The sequence below is a fragment of the Lissotriton helveticus genome, chromosome 3_1 (assembly GCF_964261635.1).
Source record: "Lissotriton helveticus chromosome 3_1, aLisHel1.1, whole genome shotgun sequence".
NCBI classification, from domain to species: domain Eukaryota; kingdom Metazoa; phylum Chordata; class Amphibia; order Caudata; family Salamandridae; genus Lissotriton; species Lissotriton helveticus.
In genome coordinates, this window is record NC_136061.1 from 1,931,984,895 (window position 1) to 1,932,007,646 (window position 22,752).

General features: G+C 42.1%; 1 protein-coding gene across 1 annotated transcript in view; it reads right to left on the reverse strand.

Moving 5' to 3' along the window:
• Positions 1 to 22,752, reverse strand: part of ADAMTS7 (ADAM metallopeptidase with thrombospondin type 1 motif 7) — a 625,092-nt gene that overhangs the window by 146,999 nt on the left and 455,341 nt on the right. The window contains exon 17 of the mRNA XM_078682968.1: positions 14,767 to 14,893. Coding sequence (XP_078539094.1) covers positions 14,767 to 14,893 — 127 coding nt within the window. The remainder of the gene's footprint in view (positions 1 to 14,766; positions 14,894 to 22,752) is intronic.

A 22,752-nucleotide genomic window follows, 5' to 3' on the forward strand; every position in this document is an offset into this window, starting at 1 on the left:
TCCATGAGAAAGGAGGTCATGGGGGGGTAGGGGTGGGGCCTCAACAAAGATTGTCACACAGGGAGACACCAAAGCTACGGTCAACCCTGTACATACAATGCATACATTTATAGAAAGGTACATGCATTTATATGCTGAGCCCAGCAGTACAGGAGAAATCAAGAACCAAGATCTTCATCAACCTCTGATCCATCTGTGCCCTTATTATGCCCACATTGTCCCTATTCCTGGCATTAGAAGAATTAGGAGTTAGTTTGCCTTACCACACCGCAGCCAACTTGAGCTCTGGTTCTGCTGGCTAGGGGAGTTGGTCCTGATTCTGTAACTATCTGAACCAATGTTGTAGCTTGTACAGTTCTGGAGACATCAACTTTTCAAATCATTGTCAAGTCTGAAAACTAAAGCCAAGTTCCAGGAACCCACTGGTTATGCTAGTGAGATCCTAGTCCTGTTGGCCCTCACCATCAGATAGTTTCAGCCTGGACATGTAGATATCTCAATATGGGCACCCACAGATTAGGTACCTTAAGGGACATATAGGCTGCTGAACTACAACTACATCTGCCTCCACTGAAACTATACGAGCAAGTTGGGTCCTTAAGTGAAGGTTGGAATCCAGTGAACTGTCTCCTGAACCAGACAAGGGTGATCAGGCTCCTGTGACCAAACACTGCAAACTGGAACTTGAAGGACCATCAACTGCACCAATGACTTTGTTAGGGAGGATCTTGTTTGGGCCTTGTCATTTGTAAATGTTTGTTTCTGGAACCTCAGCTGAGGCTTCTGCCCACTGAGGTATTCAGCATCGAACCCAGAGCTGGATCATTATAAGGAGTGGTCCAGAAGCCCACCTCTGCATCCCTAACACAAATGTGAAAACTTTGTGGGGTAAAGCTTTCACATAATGTGAGAGACTCAATAAATTCACAGAGTTGACCAGAACTGATCCACATGAGATGACATTGGTCACAAGGGCAATGTTACAGAAAATGTATTGTCTTGCAGGAGGAAACTATAAACACTTTTTGGGTTAATTTTCTACCCTAGCAAGCACCTTCCGATGTTCTCTGTGCATCCCATTTCGAGGGTAAAGAGGTCCACAGCTTGGCAACAGATATTGAAACATCTTTATCTCCATAGGTGGTAAAATGAGATCTTGGGACTGTCAGAGGATTTTAGAAGGTTGATCGCAGGAACCCTGTGGACTGGGGCAAAGAGAGCTTCCTTGTGAATAGCACGGGGCTGCTGCTCGAAAGAGCCCTCTGAATGATTGTCAAAACTCTGAACGGGAATCTAGAATGTATAGACAGCCAGCGATGAGACTTCAGAACAAAATAAATATGGGTTTCACATGGAGTTTTGGCGATAAGTCGGACAGTGGTATATTGTACCAGTTGTATTGGCTGTAAAGATTTATTAGGGAGATTCAGGTATATGGAGTTAGCATAATCCAACCTGGCCTTGATAACAACATGTATAACTCTTAAGTACAAGCTGGTGTCAATATAGGTAAGTAATATTTTCAGAATCTGAAGGTGGTAAAAACAAGCAGTGGTCACTTTGGAGACCTCTGATGCTAGAGTAATTTTTAATCAAACAAAGCCTGGAGGCTATGGAGCACTTCAACTGGGTTAGGAGCCCCCATTTTCTGAGGCCAATATGTGAATTTACTATAAGTACATGGGGCTGGGTTTTGATTGTAGTGATTCCCCATGGAAGCCTGGGGTAGTGTTGTGTATCAAGCACATACATATTCAAACGGGTTACAGCCTGGCAAATCAAGGCCTCACGTATAAATGAAACAGGAAAGGTGACAAAATGGATCTTTGTCGGACACTATGGGTGTATACACAGCCAGAGTTCTGTTTCTGGGAAAAAATCAAATCCACTTAAGAATGGTGCTGAGAAACCCGAGTTGGAAAGGGTTTGTAAGAGAATTTTGTGGCTAATTATGTCGAAGGCTAGAGGCGTGGCTCTGACGCCAACCACGATGGCGGAAAATCCTGTGTGCACCGCTAGTGCGTGGAGCGTTTCTTCACATTTCAAGACATCCATTGATGCATTCCTGTTTCAAGGTGGGCCTCACTGTATCCTGGATATGTTCCTGCTCTTGGGCTCCCTTTAGTTTTTGCTCAATATCATCGTGCTCTGACGTAAACACTACTTTTGGGATCCTTGTGTATGCGGACACCATTTTGTACAGAATGTCGCTTGTAATTTGCTTTCTCCTCACATGACGATGTTTCTCAGGTATTTCTGATCCCTTAACTGTCACCTTTATTCAGGGTTCTAAATGACTTTTTTTGCCTTGTTGTGAGCTTTTTATATTATATGCCACATTCAACACCTATTGCCGCTATTTGAGGTGTACGCTGCCTCACACAGCACTTCACATAAATCTGTGGCAGGCTGTTACTCTCCAACCATTTCTGTTGCTTTCTTAGTGGAGGTGGCTGGATTGCACAGTAAGGTTCTGGGAGTGCTGTGTAGTGATATTTTGGGCAGGAGCTTTTCATAAAAGGGACTGTTGTGATACCTGGACATTCCTGCCTGTCTAAACCAGAGCACCTTCCTAGGAGTGGGTGCAGGCTTTCACTATCACAGACACTATGGAACATGTGCTGGATAGTGGATACGCCTGAACTGTTGTTGCCATGTCAACCAGTCGCTGTTGAGGTCTGTTGTGCTTACTTTCTGAACAGTTCCAAGGTGTATCCTTTTTGCCCTTTAATTGATCTTCTGTTCTTTTGTCTTACCCCTAATTTATGTGCAGAATTAAATCCCTACAGAGGCCTAATAAGTTGCTTTATGCAAAAAAGGCTAGCCATCTGCATTAAACGGCTTACGCTATTTAATCAGGTGTAAAATCTAAATGGGCCAAGAATGACCCTCCCTCTCCTATTGCATCTTCGAATAATCCAATTTTGGAAACTATTCTTGATGAAGTGAGGGGTTTACAGCCCTTTATGAGTGCCACTAATGACAAACTACAGCAGATCAAAGATAGGTGGATTATGATGGAGAGTAGAATGGAGGAAATGGAACAATCTATTAGTTCTTTTCAAGACATTGCTCTGAGGATTCCTTTACTTGAACAAGAGATTTCAAAACTTAAACTTCACATAGAATATTTGGAAAACAGGAACCGTCACAGTAATCTTCATTTGTATGGAGTACTGGAGTCCTTTGAAGGTCCCAATCGTATTGATTTTTTGAAGAAATGACTTTCAGACTTGCTGAGGCTTCCCACTACTCCTCCCTGTAACTTGCAACACACTAACTAGCTTGGTTGCCTTAACCTCCTCTCTTCCAGAACCTGAGGCATTAGTATACTCTTTCTAGAATTTACTGATCTCTTTTGTGTTTTGAAAGCAGCTAAAGCCAAGTGGCGGCTCGTCTGGTCATGATATCTTGATATTTCAATACATTTACACTGCCACCAATGCCAGGCATAAGGAATTTCTTGCCCTGGGACCAAAAATGAGGCATCGCAACATGTTATGGTATCTTACGTCCCTGCTTATGCCAGATGACCTACAAAGACACCACTAAATCTTTTGACTATCCCGCTAAACTGAAAATGTACTTCCCAAAGATTTCCTCACATGTGATGGACACTGTTGCTCAGAAACCTTGATGTATTGTGTACCTATGTTCTTATCTAAGATGGCCTTTTCTTTTTTCATTTACTTGTTTCTGCACGGCTGTCGATCTTGTTGTAGTGTTAAAATCTCATGTTTATTTTCTCTACAGTATACTCAAATCTGGATATTTCTCCTTGATTTGCAATCTTTTCCATTTTTTATTTATTTATTTTTTTTATACGATTTTATATAGCGCGAACATTACCCGAAGGTGTCAGAGCGCTTTACATAAGAACCAGTTGCGATACATGAGGACTTAGGATTACATGAGTTACATAAAAGATACAAAGAGAAAACATTGAATTGCAAATGTACAAGTTGTAAAGTCACACAAGGAAGCGATACAAACAAAAAAAATTGGCAAATGTACAAGTTGTAGAGTCACATAAGGAAGAGATACAAACAGAAAAAAAATGCATATGTACAGGTTGTAAAGTCACTCAAGGAAGAGATACAAATGGATAAACTCTAAGAGTCACATAGGAATGGTAGAGAGTACAAAGGTCTACTACATATACTAGTGGTTAGAGTTATATCTATATACACATATATACAAATAGTAGATTTTCTCAGGTCAAGACCCAAAAAACCAGGAAAGCAGAGTAATCCCTTATTTACACTCCCTTTTCTCTTCCCCCTTTTTTTGTGAGCGCTTCATTGGCCCTTGACTTTTTCTTTTTGCCTTATTCTCATCCCACCTATATTTCTAATATTGTTTTGTTCCCTTTTCCTTTTGTACAGCTTGTTATACCTGTTCCCGTATGCTTCTTCCCATGTCTTCAATATGTTTAATGTTGTCTCGTGGAATGTTCGTGGGCTTGGACACCCAGTTAAGTGGCAAAAGGTTCTTTCTCACTTATCTAAACTTAATTCAACAATTGCTTTTATACAAGAAACTCATTGCACTGCCTTTGAATCAGCTAAATTGAAGGCACAATGGATTGACCACTTTTTTTTTCTCCAGCGTTTTACCGTAAATGATGGTGTTGCTATTCTTTGTCACAAATCTTTGAAATTACAAGTTGTTTTAACGGAATGGGATACTAACGATAGATAGGTGGTTGTTAGCTCATGTTGTCCTTGATAATTCACACATTACCTTGTTTAATATTTATGGTCTGGTCCTGTTAAATCTGACCCAGTTTTTTTGCACTCAAACAAGATAAAACTTGCTAATATTGCTAATTGTAATATTATTATGGCAGGTAATTGGTTGATACCTTCATGGATAGAGCGTCACAATTCAAGTTTAAACCTGACAAATCACACAAAGCATTACAATCAGCAATTACCTCTAAACCAATATTTGACGTTTAGAGGACTTGTCACCCTGACTACTTGGAATATTCTTTTTTCTCTGATGTTCATAATTCAATCTCTAGAACTGATTATATTTTAGTAACCCAATTACTACTTCCCTTCCTACAATCCTCTGAAATGGGCACCATTTTACATATGATCATGCCCCAATATTGGTTCCCTAGATATATCTAATATTGCTTCTTTAATGGGTAGATGGAGGTTCAATAGCTAATTATTACCTGACACCAAATGTATTACTGAAACTAACACATTCATAGAAGAATTATTTCAATCCAATAACTCTGATGACACATCTGTTGCAACCCATTGGGACGCTTTTAAAGCTTCATTTCAACCATTGAATATGTCCTCCTATTAAATCAAATGAAGGCACTTGAACATGCTTACTTTACCTCTAAGTTTTCCTCTATGCTTCATGAATTAACTAAAGTTAAATCAGACCTAAATAAACTTGTTACTGTAGATGCCTGTAACATTCTGCTTAAAATTGAATCTAAATTGAATGGAGGTCAAAATAAAGCCGTTAAAATGCTTGCTCATTATTTAAAAGTCAAAATGGAATGTATTGACACTGGATCCATTAAATGAATTAGATGGCACTGTACCAACTTCCAATGCCGATATAATTTATTCTTTTAAATCATTCTATAAAATCTATATTATGAGGATGCTTCCCCATTCAGTCGCAATCTCCAAAGGTTTGTAAAAGATATCCCCCTTTCCTTGCAGATACATTTGCTGAATTGGAGGCATATATTTCTCTCCAGAAAGTCTTAGATGCAATTAAATTCCTGAAAAAAAAGAAGGCAAATGACCATGATGGATTTTCAGTTGAGTTTATTATATTTTTATCTCACTTTTCACACTAAAGTTAGTAGAACTTTTCAACTCTGTTATTTTTGAGTCCAAAGGTAGTAGTTCTTTTTAAAAGCACTGCTCACCATTTTTTTTTATTCCTAACCAAGCTAAGGATCCTAAATGTTGCAAAAAAGTTAAAACTGACTGATTTAATTTTATTAAAGGACAACTAGCTTCAGATAGTGCTAGAATGTTTTTCAATATTGTAAGTCAAGCTCAATGATTTAAATCTGCACTTGTAGCTCTTTCATTAGATGGTGAAAAAGCTTTCGATCGAGTTAATTGGCAATTTTAATTTACCACCTTCAGTCATTTAGGTTTGGACCTAAGTTCATCTCCTTTATCAAATTATTATATTCTATAATATTCTTCATGCTAGTGTATTCGTAAATGTTTTTTCTCTCCCTATATTGATTTACATAGAGGTACCAGACAAGGTTACCCTCTATCTCCTCTGTTATTCGTTTTATGTTTAGAGCCTTTTTTTGGAATGTATTGGTTGCAATACACTTATATCAGGTTTCAAACATGGCACTCTGGAGATCAAGCTTTCAACATATGCTGATGATATTTGAATATATATGTTCAATTGCTTGATCTATATGGATCCATTTGGAAAAGTATTTCCTTATTATGTATTGTTTCCGGTTACAAACTTAATTTTAATAAACCGAGATCTTACCCCTGAATTCTCTCTGTTATCAATACATGTTTACCAACCCTAATTTACTTGGTGTCCATCCAAAATTAACTATTTAGGTGTTTGGTTTTCTTCCAACCTACAAGATACACCTCTTATAACTTTACAATGTTAAAATCTAAAATACAAACATTACTCTCATCCTGTCTCCGTTATACTTATCATCGTTGGGGAGACTCAACACTATCAAAATGATGATTGTCTCCATATTTTGTATACGACTTCCATGTTACCTTTTAAGATTCCTAATTACTATTTTGCACAATTGCATTCTATCTGCATTAAAATTCTTTAGAAGTCTTCTCTAAGCTCAAGTGTCCAAACTGGAAGGTGGTGTTCGATTTCCAAATTTCAATTTATATCATTCCTACTTTCTAAGACAATTTTATGTCTTGACTGATTATTTTCAAGATCAACCTATAACAATGTGGATTTGTTTTGAAAGTTCTTTGCTGAATGGTTTCTCTTTATCATTATATGCATAATTGTACTTTTATATCTAAAAACTCAATTTAATGTATTCTATTTTTTTATGAAATAGATTGTTATTTGACAATTGTTTGTTTCAACATTGCTTTTTGCATTCCTTCATTTGGTAAACGTTTCTAAAGACACATAATCGATTTTTCAATTGGAAAGAAAAAGGTATATCCTATGTACACCAATTCATGAATGATAAGTATATTGCTGCATTTGATTATCTACAAACACTTTATCACATTCCTGACTCTTTTATAGAGTATTATGCATTCATTTCCAATTCCCTTCAATGTTTTTTCTCCAAATATCACACAAATCCTGAACCATTAATACCAGAATCTGATGTGTTTATTAATATTACTCCACACTATACGATTCCCAAAGCAGCACTCATTTACAAAATCTTTTCTTCTCTAAATTTAAATATAACCAAAGGTGCCTTAGAATTATCATGGAAGTCGATTTATCCTTTTCCTTATCCACCCAATTTTGGGATAAAATATGGTTGAAACGTTTTACAACTTCCAAAGCTGCTCATACTACCTGGTCACTTTTTCATTCATCATAGAGAGCTGCCATTATACCAGAACGCCTGGCTCAATTTGATACCTCCTCTACTTGTTTATGCTGGTCTGGCTCTAAATATAATGGTTCATTATTACATTTGCTATTTAATTGTTGCGACATTAAGACTTTTTGGAATTTAGTCTGTTCTCGATACTTAACGATTTTTCTGTGAAATATTCCGCTTACATTACAGAATGTTTTTCTAGGTTCTTTATCTCCTAGTGTTATTCTTATGTGTCCTAGACCACTACTGTTTGACATATTCATTGCACTTGCATTTAAAGTAATACTTTCCTGTTGAAAATATTTTTCTAGGTTGTCTGTTCTCTCATTGTGGAATTTAATCTGTGATGAGCATAGAATACATTCTGTTTCTTCTTCTACTATTTATCAAAAGATTAAAGCTGACTTATTCTGGTTACCGCCCTGTACGCCGGGATCAACAAGTCTCTGCTCAGCAAACTCCACCTCATAGAGAACACCGCAGCCAGACTCGTCCTTGGCATCCCTCGACACAAAGACATCTCACAACACCTGCGTAACCTCCACTGGCTTCCCGTCGAGAAGAGATTAACCTTCAAGATACTCACCCACTCTTACAAATGCCTCCACAACATCTATCCCTGATATTTCAACGATAGAATCTCCTTCCACGTACCTAAGAGGAACCACCGATCTGGCGACCTCGCCTTTGCCAAACCCCGCACACCCGCAGAGCAAGAATGGGTGGAAGAAACTTCTCCTACATAGTGGCCAAGACCTGGAACGAGCACTTGATCAACATCGGACGCGCCCCCACCCTTCACATCTTCAGGAAGGCCCTCAAGACCTGGCTCTTCGACTGAGCGGAGCTGCACCCCCAGCCGCCCCCAGCGCCTTGAGACCCTCACGGGTGAGTAGCGTGCTTAAACTACCTGATTGATTGACCTCTCACTACTTTTCTTTCCTTGCACTCTTCTCCATCCTAGTCCTTTCCTTTTTCCTTTCCTCTTTTGTCTTTTTTTCCTTCTCTCTTTCACCCTCTTTCTACCTTCCTTTTTGTATAAAAACAAGAAATCTATTTTCTTGTTCACATATACTTCTTTTAACATTGCAATCTTTTTTTCCCATACGCATTGCTGTATTTGATGGTTATTCTGTATTATGATTGCCTTTTACTTTTCCATTAAAAATGCATTTGAAAAAAAAGACATTTGGTCGAACGCTGATGAGTAGTCAAGTACTCTGATACCAACACCCATACTACAAGCCTTCTTAGGTCGTCCAGGCCTCATAAGATGAGCAATTTTGTGCTGTACCCTGATTGATACCCAACCTATGAGGTGTACAGGAGATGGTTTGCTTCTAGATGTTGGTTTGACTGGGAAAGCACCAGTTTTTCTAACAGTTTACGCAGAAAAGGCAGTAGTGAAAATGAACAGACGTGTGGCTATCTGCATCATGGTGGCTTTTTTAGTAGTGCTTTTTTTTACAATTACTGACTTACAATCCTTTGAAAAAAATGTCCTTTTCTTTGGGTCCTGGGCAGATCATGGTTTTGCTGCCTGTTTCGTGTAATATAACATTAGCCATTAGGACAGTGCAGAAGCTGGGGGTTCCAGCCCCAGGTTGAAGATTTTTTGTATTAAATGAGGAATGACACTGATTGTTGGTGCTCCCAATTAGGGTATTTGTGTTGCGGGTCTGTTCCAGGGGATGAGGTACGAGCTAAGGCTTGGATGGGGTTGAGGCTGATATTCAGATTGGGGCTGTTGGTGATGGGGTTGAATGACAGTCGAGCTAAGGGTCTGCTGTGCTCGCATTCTCAGCCCCAGCATGGTGAAGGTGTTGATGCATGGGCTGAATAGATAACAAGGGTTTGATGGTTTTAAGTGTGAGTTTGGGACTGACACTCAGTTTTAGGTGGCACTGCTGCAAGAGGTCAAAGTCTCACATAATTGTAGCTGTAACTGCTGCACGATTCGGATGCCCCAAGTTATGTTCTGTTATGTTACAAGGATTTGTAGAGCGCATGGCTGCCTAGGGGCTTTCTAGCGCTAAGCGTCAAATACGGTGCCGACAGCAGGAGGTGAGATTAGCAGAACTGATGGAAAATCCATGTCTTCAGTTTTTTCCTGAAGGTTTATTTGTAACTAGGATTCTAAGTTCCTGTGCTAGTGAATTCCATAACTGTGCTGGACCAAATTGTGTTTAAATTGAAAGTAAGGCCAATTTTTGTTCTAGGAGATTTAGGGGATATTGAGTCTCCGGTCCGTGGCACCAACAAAACAAAAGCAATAATAAGGATAGGTGCAATTGTGCTTAGACCCCATTCCCCAGTTCTTCTGTTTATAATTGAATTCCATAACTTGGATGCCAATGGGTGAAAGATCTTCCACCCCACTCTTTTTATTCTAGTTGTTTTTAATAGACACTTAGTGCCGCATCTAAGATGTCTGTTGGGGACATATAGGCCCACCAGGTTTCTGATTTTATAGGGTCCCTTGTTATTTATGGCTCTGTAAGTTAGGCAGAGTGCTTTAAATTTGCCTCTAGCCTCAATCAGTAGTCAGTGTAGTGTTCTTAGATACTTTTCTATTGGTTCCTGAATTGGGACCTTGCACAGAGGTCTGACCGCAGCATTCTGCACAGCCTGTAGTCTCTTGATGACATATTTAGGTGCGCCCCGAAAGAGGGAGTTACCATAATCCAGACGTGATGTGGCCAGTGCATGTATTACCATCTTTCTTAGCTGTAAAGGGATAAGCATGGTATGTATAGCATGATCTAGAAACTGATAGTATTGTGATTGATTGATTTTAAATGTTTTAAAGTGCGTGTTTGGCCACAGGTTTCTTGGCTCTAGCTTAATACTATGTTCTACAACCTAAGATCAGGCTAGATAAAACACTGAATTTGGAATAGCTATTGTGATGCAGAAACCAGCCAGGTTTTTAGCTGCTTATGAAAATGGAGAAAATTAACCTGCCATTTAAGATGGAAGTTTATGGCATTCCACAAATTATAGGTGGAATTTACAAAACTGTGACATCCTCATGCCACTTTCTTGACTCTGGAAACAGTCATCGATCTAGAGGTGGATGATTTCGGTGTTCTTTTTGAGGAATAACACCAGAATTTACTTCTAATGTACTGCGGACAGTGGCAGCCACCACACAAACAAGGTGGTGCGTGAGGAGGGGGGGGGGGACGGGTGGGGAGGGGGATTGATGTTAAAAGTAAAATATTTTTTAAAACGTACCTCTCACTGTCCCGAAACCAACTGCTGCCTCAGTGCTTCACTCCAGGCAGTCTCTGGGAAGGCACAGGCTGCCCAGCCAATCCATACGCTGCTCTCATGCTAGGAGAGCAGCACCAGGATTGGTTGGAGCGGCCTGCTCTGCCATCAGACACTGCCTGAGAGCCTGCGTCTTTTCTCCAACTCGGCTGTGAACACAGCTGAGTTGGAGACATAGAAGTGCCAATGTCTGTTTGACCGGCCTGAGACAGCCGGCCAAACTTACATGTACACTTTTAAGTACCCACACCTGTCTGTTATGGCCCGGGCCATATGCAGGCACGGTCAGCCAGAACCACGCACAGAAAAATAAACGGATATTATTGTTTTAATATTTTATTTTTCTGTGATGGACTCTGACAAGTGGGGTGATGCTCCTCCGAGGACCAAATCCATGCTGTGCTTTATGTGCCAGGCATAAGGCCTTAAAGGTGATCCTTTTCCTGACAGGGAGACAGTGAAGCTCCACCAATGCAGCGGTTACTGGCTTTAACTTGGTATTCTTCTTGAGCAAGCTACAAGCTGTGTTCTGTAGCATCTGAAGCTTGTTTAGTGTTCTCTTTTTAATGCCAAAATAGAGGGCATTGCAATAATCAAGTCTAACTAAAACTAGGAAAATGCCTGCTGAATTTTGCAGGTCAGGTGGAATGAAGGGTACACCTTCCTTAGCATTTTTATAATAAAAAACACATGAGGATGCTAATTTGTTGACTTGTTCCACAAATGACAGCTCAGCGTCAAATATGACCTCTAGATTTCTTACTTTGAAACCGACAGGGGAAGAGGAACAAGAGACAGAGGCCACCAAGATTTGTTTCCCGAAAAGGAGAACCTCCGTTCTTTGGTTTTCAGTTACTTCTCATCCAGTTTATAATGGCCTGCATACAGTTAACACAAGGAGATGATGTACGGAGTGCTGAAACTTTTCAGACACTCACCCCCAGTCACAGATCTGGTAGAATCCATCATCATTCTTTAGCTTACTTCGCCACATCAGTTCAGACCCAGCTATATGCAAGTCAGTCTTGAACCTGTGCCTCATGGGAACAGTCCAGCCCGAACTGCCAAGCCAGATCTTCCCTGAACCGGAAACAAGCATCCTGGGACCGGTTTCTGGGTAACACCCTTCGTCAGCAAGGCTAGCTTGAATCCAGTGGCGAAGTGAGCATAGGACCCACGTCTGGGCATACCCTGCCAACTTAGGGCAAACAGAGCAAACACAAGGAGCTGATGGACAGAGCGCTGAAACTTTTCAGACACTCACCCCCAGTCACAGATCTGGGTTGAATCATCTCCTTGTGTTTGCTTTGTTTGCTCTATGTTGGCAGGGTATGCCCAGGCGTGGGTCCATTGCTCGCTTAGCCACTGCATTCAGTTATTGAACCAATATGCAAATTCTTCAACATTACTAAGGATCAACATCACAATTTGGGTATCGTCAGCGTACGCTGCAGTGGCAAAGCCAAACAAATGTATACCACATAAATATTAAATAGTGTACGGTTGAGGGATGACCCCTGGGGAACTCTACAAGGCAGAGTAAAAGATCTTGAATTAAACTCGCCAAGGGACAGAAGGTTACAAGCAGATCCTTTAATACCAATTGCCTCTAGCTGCTCCAGAAGAACTGTATGGCTATCAGTATCGAAGGCTGTGGAACGGTCCAGAAGGACTGATGATTAATCAGAACATTGTTAATAGTGAACCTGATTTCTTCTGAGACTGCAACTAAGGCAGTCTCAGTGCTGTGGTCAGATCGAAAGCCGAACTGTGATTCATTCAAAAAATTATTGTTCTCCAGATATTCTGACACAGTTCTGTTGAGATGCTTCTCTACAACCTTAGCAGGAAAAGGCAATCAGGATATAGGTCGATGATTGCTTTCTATCATAGAGTCAAGAGAGGGTATTTTCAGAAGTGGTAACACCATAGCTTTTTTCCAATCCACAGGAAAGCAACCCTCCCTAATAATGTTATTTAATAGCATCTTAAGTGTTGGGGCATTTTATGAGACATTTTATGCATTATCTTGGATGGAACAGGGTCTGAAGGAACCCTTGATTCTGTATGCATAATTAACTCAGTCACTTGATTGTCTGTGAGTGGAGGAAAGTTGCAAAGCTCAGCACTCTTAGGGGCCGATTACAATGGCGGGCGGTCCACCACCGACGGGCCGGCGGTGAGAACCGCCGGGCCGGCGGTGGTGATCCGCCCGCCATCAGCCTGAATATTCCCACCGTCAAATTAGCATGGCGGTGGGAATGGGAATGGTACCGCGGCGGACGGAAAGACCGTTCGCCGTGGTCCCGCAAGGCCGTCCTTTTCCGCCCGCCTTGCAGACACGGTACAATGGGGCAATGGCAGCGGTGCCGTGCAGGCACCGCCGTGGGCATTATGATGCCTGTCTTTTTCGGCGGAGATCCCACCGCAAAAAGACAGGCGGAGAATGCCTTCGGGGGCCCGTTGCGGGCCCCCGGGGTTGTGGGGGGGTGCTGCACTTGGGGGGTATATATGGTACCCCCATGCATTTGCATGTACAAGGTGGTAGGCACCGCATGGTGCCTGTCACGTTGTACATACAAATGCAAAACATGTTTTTTTACATTGTGGCGGGTGCTGCCGCCCGCCGCAATGTAAAAATACAGGATGCGCCCGCCAGTGTGGCGGGCGCATCCTAATCCATATAGCGGGACTGCCGCACCTATGGCGGGCGGTCCCTTTTGCAGCTGTGATGGCAGGCTAATCGGCCCCTCAGATTCTTGGGGGGCGATCATGAGGGCGGGCAGTCCGCCAGCCCTACGGTGGCGATCCGCCTGCCATCAGCCTGAATATTCCCACTGCCAAATTAGGATGGCGGTGGGAATAAAATGGTACTGCGGCGGATGGAAAGACCGTCCGCCGTGGTCCTGCAAGGTGGTCCTTTTCCGCCCGCCTTGCAGAACATGGTACAATGGTGCAATGGCAGCAGTGCCGTGCAGGCACCGCCGTGGGCATTACAATGCCTGTCTTTTTCGGCAGAGATCCTGCCACAAAAGGACAGGCGGTGAATGCCTTCGGGGGCCTGTTGCGGGCCCCAGGAGGGTGGGGGGGTGGGGTGCTGCACGTCTGCATTTGCATGTACAAGGTGGCAGGCACTGCACGGTGCCTGTCACGTTGTATAAACAAATGCAAAACATGTATTTTTACATTGTGGCGGGTGCTGCCGCCCACCGCAATGTAAAAATACAGGATGCGCCCGCCAGTGTGGCGCGCGCATCCTAATCCGTATAGCGGGACCGCCGCACCCATGGCGGGCGGTCCCTTTTGCAGCTGCGATGGCGGGCGCATCGTAATTGGCCCCTCGGAAGGAAATTTCAGCCCGTAGATCATGCGATGATCTAAAAGATTAAAATTCGGTATAAACTGCTTCAACTTTATCTTTAAAGTATGTTACCAGTGTCTCACAGAAGGACTGGCTCAGGGAAGGGTCGGTCGAGAAATTGGCATAGACTAATGACTGGAAAGTATTAAAAAGGTATATTGGTGAATCTGCAGCATTATTAATTTTTGCTGTGCAATATTTAGTTTTTTCTTCAATAATGTGTTTTTATATCTTGAATAAGTATTCTGTACTTAACTTTTTCATCTTCCCTGTATCATGATCTCCATATCTTTTTTTGCCTACGACATTTCTGCTTCCTTTCTCTAAATTTATGGGAGACCCGTGGGGCAGATGGACTGTTTCTAAATGTTTTCACATTTTTCCTGGAACCAAATGGGAGATTGCATCGTATAGCCACTTGTAGACTACCGCTGCTTTGTTGTGTATGTGCCAAGTTAGATGGCTTGGACACTGAGCGCTGCATAGCGCCGACACTCTGGGTCTCAACCCTAGGGTGATGTGGGTGCTGAGAGATTGGGGTGCTGGCATGGCTCACCTGGCAGGGCATGGTTCCTGGCTGCAGGTCCGCTGCTGGTCATCCGGCCGGGTGTGCGAGTCACAATATCGCTCTTCTACAATACCTAAGAGCTTCTCCACACAGAGCACAATCTGCCTCTGTACACCTGTGAGGAGCAGAGAAACAGAGCATTGAGGAAAGTCCCAATCAGGATGGCATGAGCACACCTGTTCTGTTGCCTCACCTACTATCAGCATGGCTACTGCTCCAGATGGATGCCCCACACATATAAATACACTGACACATGAGTAATGATGACACAGTGTTTTTATCCTTTGCATCTTTCACACCACCATTTTTAATCATTGTGTACAACGTGCTTTTACAATCTTTTACGATTTTTAACGAAATCAAATAAAAGTATTATTTACTGACTGACACATACCTTTAGCCTCAAGCTTGTTCTAAATAGCTGTTATCTGAGACCTGTCTCCTACACATTTAGCCTCAGATATTTGCAACACTTAGGACGTACAACACTTGGGACCTCAGAGTTCCTACAGACATATGTGGGCTTGTCCTTAGCCTCACGCTTGCAGTTTTACCGGCAAGTGTGGAGCCACACTCCATCCCACACCTGGGGGCTCAGAGATAGATCACACATCTGCAACGTTAGCTCTGTGACCCATAGTGGCAGCTGCAGACCTTTACTTCACACTTGCAGCCTAGGAGCAGCACTCCAAACCAATTACCTCAAATCTGCATTACAAACCTTCAGCCTCATACATTCAACCTCTGAAATCCAACACAGACATTCAGCCTCTTCATCACACACCTTCAGCGTCATACCTCTGGCCTCAGCACAGTTCCATTGTTAGGACAAAAGTACTCCTCGCATAGAAAACTGTGCTGCCCTGTCGTGTACATTTATGACCTGCTCTTTGTTTTCCCTCCAGGAAGCTTGACAGTCTGAGAGTGCTTCACGTTTGTACTGTGCTTTTTGTTAGCAGAGCTAGGCTCTGATGACAGTGAGCTGCCCCAAAAAGACCACACTGGGCGACTACTTCATCATCCCAGACTATGAGATTGCTAATGTTGGTGGCAGCATGATTCTCAACCAAAGATACAGGTCTTTTTAACCGCACTCATATGGGACTGCCCCTAGCTCCACCCTGTAAAGGTCCTGGGATACCAGTGGCAAACAGCAGTGCCATAACCACTTAAACACTGGCTGCCCCGGGACAACAAACAGTTACAGGCACACACCAACAACCTCACGTAAGTGCTCTCAGGCCCGCACAACGGCGCACATGGGGCCATATGTATCAAGGCCAAATGGGTTCGCAAACGGCGTTTGCGAACCCATTTTCGCTAAATGGTATGTATGAAACAATTTGGGTGCAAAATAAGGAATCGCACAATTTGCCATTTCTTATTTTGCGATTGCATTTAAGGAATCGCAAATTTTGCGATTCCTTAAATGCAATGTATCAAGGAAAAAAATATTCCAAAATGCCCTTAAGGAATCGCAAATTACCACCAACTTCTAGTTGGTGGTAAGTTGCGAATTCTTTAAAAAAAGCATTTTTTCAAAAATCCAAATGTGCCATGTGCCGCTCATACATGCCCTTATGGCATGTATGTGCGCCATATGTGCCCACATGTCATTTTCAGGGGTGCAGCAGGGTGTTCTTGAGACACTCCTGCACCCTTGAAATTATTCTCAATTTTCGATTCGCAAATTGCGAATCGCAAATTGAGAACAATTTCACATTCATTCCTATGGGCCTCCTGGCCCATAGAAATGAATGGGAAATTATTCCTTAATTGCGATTAGCAATTTGCTAATCGCAATTAAGGAATTTTAAGGAATCGCAAAAAAATAGCGATTTTCTTCATACATACCATTTTGCGATTTCTAAATAGCGATTCCTCAAAAATCGCTATTTAGGAATCGCAAAAGGGTATGTTGATACATATGGCCCATGATGTATATAAAGGGCTCATTAACGGGACAGAATGAATCATATTAATCTGGGGTATGGTGTATCGCACCTCACTCTTAGAAATGGCTAGATGTGGCAAACGCTTTAGCAGGACCTGTGCTTATTTTGAACCGGTGTTTGAAGGTGGGGTCAGCAGTACTAATTTTTGGGAACCGGCACTAATTTTTTTCCTAATTAGACTTTGACACAGATCAGGAGAGAGAAAAACACACAGGGAGGAAACAAGGAGGAAGAGAAAGACAGAACATCTAGACGAAGAGAAATGGATTAAATAGGCCTGAGGTAAAATCAAAACTACACAGCCTTGGTGTTCAACACACCGACATTTAACAGTGCCAGCCATGGACGTCTGATCAAAGTTTTGAGCTCCAGCACTGATGGGCCTCATCCTCATGTGAGACCAATGTGGGGCCTCTTCGGTGCATGAGGAAGACCTCGCTCAAAAGGAAAACAATGTCCTTGGATATATTTTGAGGCAGCGCCAGCATATGGTGCATTTAAGTGGCGGCCTACATTATCTGCTATATGATGAACCTATCACAAAAGCAGGGGAGGTCTGCTTTTGTGGTATAAAAATAAATTTAGCAGTGGCACTGTGGGCCCACAATGAACGAGCCCAGAGGCAAATAGACCCATCTTCTACTCCCTTGTGATAATCCTGGAAAGGGCTCCTTGTAAATACTAGACAAGGAGAACTCTAGGATGCTGATCACCATTACAGCCGTCCATTAACAAGCATTGGCAATACGAAAAGGTGTAGAATAAAAGGGACCAACACATTCCTGTATTCATCCTCTGACACAACCACAATAAAACACACAAAAACTCAAAATGATGTGCCAGATCAATTAAAAGAATGCAAGTTGAAAAAATAAAACATGCTGCCTTCTAAACACAGAGTGCATATGCTTGTAATAACTAAACATAGCAGCACATGTTCATCTTGCAGAGATATTGTAAATAGTCTATTGTTGTTTTAAAGTGCCAACATGGCCGCCACGTTTAAAGCCAACATATTGGCCATCTTGGAATGGTAAAACAATGATACACTATGGACAAAAGCATTCCATAACGGTCAACTGGTTTAGGGGAAGTGGCAATGCAGTATGCGGCGCCATGCAGATGAAATAAGTGGCAATTAAGCCACCCATCGTGAACTGTAGTAACCTCTTAAGAACATTTTCAATAAAAGAGGAGAAGTAAAGAAATGAAAGGTGAACCATACAAAGAGAAATTTGAAAGCCAAAGGACTGGACAGCCAACAATGACACTGAAGCACATTCAATTTCAGGTGGATGTGCACATGTGATCAGTAAATGTGGTCTTTCACATGGAAAGCAAGACAGTGACTGATGTGGACTTAACCATTATCCCATGAAGTATGCTGTCATGTATGGACACAGAGAATAAGTGACACTTAGACAGGCCAATGGCAGAAGAGGTCGGACCCAAAAGCCTTCCATGTATCTATATTGATATAGTTATATATTTATGGATGGATGTATTAACTTGTTTGTTTTATTACAAGATCCTGGGAGACAGCTAAACATGTCAAGCATTCCGAAGAGATAGTAGCAAGAACTATTACAGTGCAAGTATTCTATCCAGAGAGGTTTGTCAGAGGGGATAACAAACAACAAAATCCTCCCTACTAAGGTAATGTGTGAGGTTTCATGTAACATGGATGCAGACTTCAACATATGTGTTACATAGTAAATAAATCAAGCCTACTGCCTTTGTACTAATTTTTCATAATGAACAGAGTTTCATAGTAAACAAATCTATGACACATAAGATACCTTTTCCTAGTGATCATTGGCTTGCTACGATAACCAAGACAGGCTTACTGCATTGAATTTGAGCTTTCACACAAGGCAACCATTGGGCAAACATTCATAAAATTACAAAAGTATACAAAATTACAGTAGGAAAAAATATTTTTTTCCTAAGAGGGTCTAACAAGGATTCTCACAGTGCACATTTTCTATGCCTATGGTTTGTCAAAGAGGGTAACAAGCACCAAAAAGCTTTTCTACTACGGTAATCTGTGAGATTCCTTGAAACAAAATTCCTACTTGCAGGCTTTAATACGGGAAAACAACACTCCACATTTAAATACCTATTGACTTTAATATATGCTTTTCACAATTTATATGTCAGGCTTCTGTATTTACCATTACTTTTCATAACAAGCAGGCCTTTAACCTTTATTATTGGCTTACCACCATACGCAACTGAGACGTACTGTGTTGGGCATAAGATTTTCATGAGGCAATAATCAAGTATACTGTAATAAAATTATAAATATGTACAAAATGACTGTACAATATTATTACTACCTTCTAATAAAGCCTAGTAAGGATTAACATTGTGCAAATCCCCCATCCCTGCGGTTTGTTCGGGTGGGTCACCAACACAAAAACCCTCACCTACTACGATATTCAGCGAAATTACATGTAACAAAATACCTGTATATGAACTTCAGCACAGTGTAATAGCAATCCACACTTAAAACCCAATTGTTTGTAACACATACTTATCATAATAGGTATGATCAAGCCCACTTGCTTTGTCATAACTTTTCATCATAAACAGATCACACCCAAGGAATCTGAAATAGCTTTTCCCAGTGAACCGAAAAGGCCTGTATCCTTTACCATTGGCTTGATACTATAACCAAACACAGGTCTACTGAAGTGCGCATAAAGTGGAAACCATCATGCATGCGGTTATAAATGACAAATATGTACACAATTACAGACGGCAAAACAACAAAACCGTTCACAGTAGGACATAACATGAATCCTCAAAGTGAAAATCTTCTACTTCCAGGATCTGTCAGAGTGGGTGACCAACATCTGTGCAATTAGACATAACAAAATACATGTCACCAGCTTATAGCATAGCATGATAAGAATCCACTATTAGAGGCCAATTAGCTTTAACAAATACTTTTCCCAATAAATAGGCCAAGCCTACTGCCTTTGTCATAACTTTTCATAATAAACAGACCAGGCTTGTGGCATGTGGCATAACTTTTCCCAGCACACCAAACAGCTCTATAGCTGTTATTGTTGGCTTGTCCCCAAAACCAACTTAGGCCTTCTGTACTGAGCCTACGCTTACCTGCACGGCAACCATCATCCATAAAATTACAAATATTTACAAAATTACAGTTCTCAAAGCAAAATATTATCTCTCCTATGAGGACCTAAGAAGGATTCTCATATTACAAATCTTCTGTATAGACGGTTTGTCAGAGGGTGCAACCAAAACCAAAATCCTTGCTTTCTGCTATAGTCTGTGAGATCCCAGGTAAGTAACCTGTATCAGAGAGCAGTTAGACAAGTCGTGGCTGTCAACTCTATTGCTTATAACTATCCACCCTTAAATGCCCGTTGACTTTAACATATGTTTTTGCACAATAAATAGGTCAGGCCTACTGCCTTTATCGTAACTTTTCATACCAAACAATTGGTCCATTACCTTTAAGATGAGGTATACAGTAATACAATTACAGATATGTTAAAAATTACCGTTGTCAATAGAATATAAAATCACTCCTAAGAGAGCATAAAAAGGATTATCTAGAGCACATCTTCTGACCCCATGGTTTGTTCGGGTGGGTCACCAACACCAAAACCCTTGTCTGCTACAGAAATCTGTGTGACTCCATGTAACAAAATTCTTCTCTGCGGTTTTTCGATACAGTAATAACCCTTAAATGGATAGATGTTAACATATGCATTTCGTAATAAATACTTCAAGTCTACTGATTTTATCGTAACATTTCATAATACGCAAACCAAGCTTACAACCATGGCTTGCGGCCATAACCCACTGAGTTCTGCTGTCTTGAATGCAAGCTTTGTCACAAGCAAAAAATGTGCAATATAAGCATTATTTTCAGTGGATGCACAGAACTACTGCCCAATCAAATCCTGTACCTGGGGCAACCAAAATGTGGGTGGACCCACTGGCCCCTCTCTTATGAGTACTCTGAAAACTCTATTTTGTTGATCACATAAGGTATTGACAACTGCAGTGGCAAGCCAGACCTAGAAATGTCAATCTTTACTTTCTGTGGAAGCCTTCCAAATGCTTTTCGCAGTTCACAGCATTGTAATGAAAAGTTAAAGGTGGACCAGCGTAGCCGTGGAAGACATCTCTAATTGAAACTTTTAGAGATTTAGATCTGTTTTAATCACACCCATCCTAGGATGGTAATCGCAACCATTAGGGGACAATTTTCACAACAACAGAGGACATTAAAGGCCTGATTTTGAGTTTGCCGGACAATGTATGTACTGCCGCAGAGGCGGAGTACTTTGAAGATATCTGCCGCCCAGAAGACATCTCCTGCATCTCCAGGATTCACCATCACAGCTGTTCCTGGTAATGTATTGAAAGTTTGACGGACTTTCAATGTTTTTTTATGTTCAAAACAAAATTCCTAAGACCCGCCTTCCACCATGAGAGTTTTCTCTCATGGTGTGGGGGTCACAGTGAAAACTTGTCATTTGTCTGCCTAATCTAAATAGCGATGGGGGGCAAATGGCAAAACCTCAGATGGCCATTACTTTGTCGGGGCGTCAGACATGTCCTCAGCAGCGGAGGTGGAGTAGTCTTCACAGTCGACACACTGAAGTCTCTAAATGAGGTGGGTGGACCTTCAATTTGACGGAGCACCTTCTCTGTCAAACATTACATTGGGCCCTAAGTTCTCTGGGCCTTGTTAGTGGTGTAATAAGACCTTAGTGCAAAATTTGGCAAATGATCCCTAAACTGTTAACTTAGACTAGCTTGTCAATAATATACAAAGGAGCTGGCTGAGAGGGAGATATTTAACACATGGGCCTTCGAAACCCTCTCACTTTCCAGCAACACATCAAATTGCACTGCTGCATTGCATGGAATATTGGTAAATCTGCCCTCTATGTCTAGGTGGGGTTTATGCACCCGTGCTTGGTAGACACTATAGGCCTGGTAGGGGCTAAGCTCACAGCCTTGGCCCTCTGTGCCTGGTAGGGGCTTTGCTCACAGCATGTGCGCCCTGTGCCTGGTAAAGGATATGCCCTCAGCCTGGGCATCTGACTCTGAGGATTTTCCCTCACAGCCTGGAAAACTCATTTCTAGTGAGGGGTTTTGCTCACACCCCAGCCCCTCTGTCTCCAGAATGCAAGCTATACCCATCCCTTCTTTGGCACTCTGTCTAGGTGGTAAGTATGCTCACGCCCTGAACACTGAGTTTGGAAAGGGTTCTGCCCACTCCCTTGGCACTAGTCGGGGCTCTGCTCTCTCCTACATGCTTTGTCACGTGAACACAACTCCGTTTTGCTGAACCCTTTGCAAGAGCCGCGCGCTCGTTCCCGCGCGAGGCTTCTTCAGGCAGCGTCGGCCGCTGCAGGGGCTGAGAGGCCATTGTCAGCGGAAACAATGCAGGCTTTATGCAGAGGCCGCCGAGGCTGCGGCGTCATGTTCACTCGGGGATTCACGCAGGCTTCATGTCTCCCCTGCCTCCCACTGTCTCACAGGCATTGCCTCCGTTCTCCCCTCCCTCGCCCATTTTCCTTGGGTCCCCTTCTCCCGCCCTTTCGTTTTCTTACGTCCCGTCTCTCGCCTTTCGTTACCCGTTGGGTCTCCCCTCACCCACTGCTTCTTTCAGCTCCGGTCATTTGCCTAACTCTCCAATCTCCCACTCCTCTCTACCTCTACAGCATACATGCCAACATTTAGGAGAGGAAAGTGGGAGATATAAAATAATAATCGGAACAGTTTATTTCCCACTATTTATTTGGCTTTTTTTTTTAGAGAGAGGACATTTCCGGGTTGAGACAGCTATAATAAAGCCATGTTTGGCTTAAAATAATCGTGAGTCTCCCGCCTGAACCGGGTCTATTGGTATATATGCTCTATAGCACCTCTATCACTGGCTTTTCCGTACTCTGTCAACCTACCCCTTGGACTTCTTCCCTCACATGCGCTACTACCACCTCCTTGACTCTCGCGATGTTTCTTT